This window comes from Piliocolobus tephrosceles, unplaced genomic scaffold, assembly GCF_002776525.5.
Source record: "Piliocolobus tephrosceles isolate RC106 unplaced genomic scaffold, ASM277652v3 unscaffolded_17836, whole genome shotgun sequence".
Lineage (NCBI taxonomy): Eukaryota > Metazoa > Chordata > Mammalia > Primates > Cercopithecidae > Piliocolobus > Piliocolobus tephrosceles.
Window position 1 is genome coordinate 1 of NW_022299683.1, and position 2991 is coordinate 2991.

Sequence of the window (2991 nt, forward strand, 5' to 3'; positions counted from 1 at the left end):
TCATCTCTGCCCAGTCTTCCTCTCATTCTTATTGCCTATTATTCTTCAAACAACAGTCAACTACTTCATGTTCTCCACACATACTCCCCTTACTGACACTGTGCATTTGCATGAGACTTTTCCTTCCCCTCTACTTGCTGATCACAACCCAGTTTTCCATGAGGCATTTTACAACCTTTGAATCTTCTCTAAATTTCCATGCATGTTTGTAAAAGCTTATTTGGTCCTTTATGCTTATTTATGTGTACAGTAAGTAGAGCATTGAAATACATAAGCCCTAAACCATTTGTAAATTATTACATATATCAGGACTGTTAAGGAGTAAAATGTTCCCTATGGCATGTACTTTTTGTTTGTGTTAAAAACATATAACATAAAATTTTCTCTACTAACCACTTTTAAACACAGTTTTCTAATGTCAGGTATATATGTGTTTCTGTGAAACAGATTTTCAGAACTTTTTCATCTTGCAAATATGAAACTCTACAAAAATTCCAAGAACTCTAATAAGAAATTGATGAGCTCATAAAATGGCTAATCACTAACTGACAGCACCTTGCTGTCCTTTGCACTCAAATTCTTCCTTTATTGCTCTTATTCTCCCTTTTTGTCTCCCTTCCATCCTTCTCTATTTTTTTTTTTTTTTCAGTGAATTGTATTTTCTGGCTTGGTTGTTCTCTATTTATCTTTGTTTTTTACTTTACTAGTTTACATTCTTGTCATTATTGTATATCCATCATATATCCACTAAAAAACAACTTCCCTTTTTCCTCTCCCCTCAAACCCTAGCAACCATCATTTCACTCTTTGTTTACATGAACTCAACCACTCTAGATATCTCATTTAATAAGTAGAATTATACAGTATTTGTCCTTCTGTGACTGGCTATCTTCACTTTGCACAATGTCCCTTATGCTTAACAGTGCTGCAGTCTGAGACAGGATTTCGTTTTACTTTTTAATATATGTAGGGTTTCCATTTCTTTGGAATGATCACTGTCTTAGATGTTTTCCTTTAAAAAAAAACACGAAAAATGAATCTTTACTATTAGGGATGCACTTTCAGTTATTTACTTGTTTGTGTTATGTTGGAGGAGCAATGTTCACAAAATATTTTTACTTATCTGTTGAATATTGTTGACAACAAGCGTAGAATACTGCAAAGGCATGATACACTGCAGATGTCTGATGTGGAGACAGGATGGTCGTGATTTGCACTGATTTGTATTTTACTCATTTGTTAAGTGGATATATATGAAAGATTCATTTTTTGTGATTTTTTTTTTAAGGAATACATCTAAAAAGTGATCATTCCAAATAATGATAATAATAATATAATTCATAATAATACAATGAAGCATGTAATTACATATGTATACATACAAACAATACATATATGTGTACATATACATGCTTCATTATATTATGTATTTCATATATATGAGATATATATGAGATACATACATATATTTCAGACTCTGGAATCCACTTCCTCTGCCATCAAATCTTGCTACAGTGAGGTTTTCCATGTTAGTAAGTATGGAATCCCAGTCAATATGAAACTTATCTGTAACCAACTGGCCTCCTGTGAATGTGTAATAGGATAGATAGATACACAGATATACTTAGAAACGTAGATTCAGCATTTCTACTATTTACCTTTCCAAAAATGCTTAATCTTTTGGAGTCAATATAAGGCAGTTTCAGCAAAAATCTGCAATGAAAAAGAAAAACAATAGTTGTATCTTTGTAAGTTAAATGCATATATAAATGTATACTTGGCATGCATACATCCAAAACAATAGCTAATGACTTGAAATGCTTTAATAACTGTAGCTCTATTCATGTATAAGGGTCATATACTCCCAAATCTTGCTACTCAAAGTGATGGTCTAGTAGCTTGGTATCACCTGAAAGCTTGTTATAAATGCAGAAGCCTGGGCCCCACTCCATTCCTACTGAATCAACATCTACATTTGAACCATATCATATCTGGTTTCTGTGTGCTATTATAAAGAACCCACTAACTTCCTTAGGTCACACATTCATGCCAGTGTGGTAATGGTATCGGTGAAATTTCAAGAATTATGATTAACTGAGGATACAACAGACATTGTGGATTACTGTAAACAAATAACATAGTGGTATAATTACAATGTATCCTACTTTCATAAATCCAAAGTAAATTTTAATTCCAGAGGGGAAATATGAGAATTACTTTATTATACCACTAAGGGTGACAGGTACTTGACAAAAATGAAATAGGCTTTATGATTACCTTACAACATTGCTCAATCACCAAAATAGAAGCCTTGAGTCAGGGTGAGTAATATTATATGTATATACCTAGACTCTGTCATTATAGAAAACAGAAGTAAAATGTGCACCCACTTACTTCACAGCTGTTATTTGGTCCTTTACTTCTACTGAACCTAATCTTCGATGAATCTCCTGCAAAATTTTCAGACCCAGGAATCCACTTCCTCTGCCATCAAATCTTGCTACAATGACGTTATCCATGTCAATGAGTACGGAATCCTAGTCAATATGGAACTTACCTGTAACCAACTGGCCTCCTGGTTCTTCATCCCTGGAAATACCAGCATATTGGACCAAAACAAGAGCAATTGAAAATCTGGTAGAAATTTTAGCTTTCATATTCACTAGTTAAGTAATGGGAAAGAACTGTGCTGGCTATTAAAATTTCTGTTGGCTGGGCGCGTTGGCTCAAGCCTGTAATTCCAGCACTTTGGGAGGCCGAGACGGGCGGATCACGAGGTCAGGAGATTGAGACCATCCTGGCTAACCCGGTGGGCTGAGATCCGGCCACTGCACTCCAGCCTGGGCGACAGAGCGAGACTCTGTCTCAAAAAAAAAAAATAAAATAAAAAATTTCTCTTAATTCTGAAAAGTTCCCTGAATGAAAGTATGACTTAACACTGTAGTAGAAATTAGTGTAGCTCATTTCTCAATGGGGAAAAATGAAGAAAAA

At 34.6% G+C, this 2991-nt stretch overlaps 1 protein-coding gene across 1 annotated transcript; it reads right to left on the minus strand.

Moving 5' to 3' along the window:
- Positions 1-1119: 1119 nt before the first annotated feature.
- LOC113220966 (inactive dipeptidyl peptidase 10-like) lies at positions 1120-2581 on the minus strand (the record flags this gene model as incomplete). The annotated part of the gene is made up of 3 exons (XM_026450332.1): positions 2395-2581; positions 1659-1713; positions 1120-1184 (listed from the first exon to the last, which is right to left on the minus strand). Coding segments are annotated over exons 1-3 (245 nt in total), but the record flags the coding sequence as incomplete, so codon positions are not given.
- Between the last annotated feature and the right edge of the window lie 410 nt (positions 2582-2991).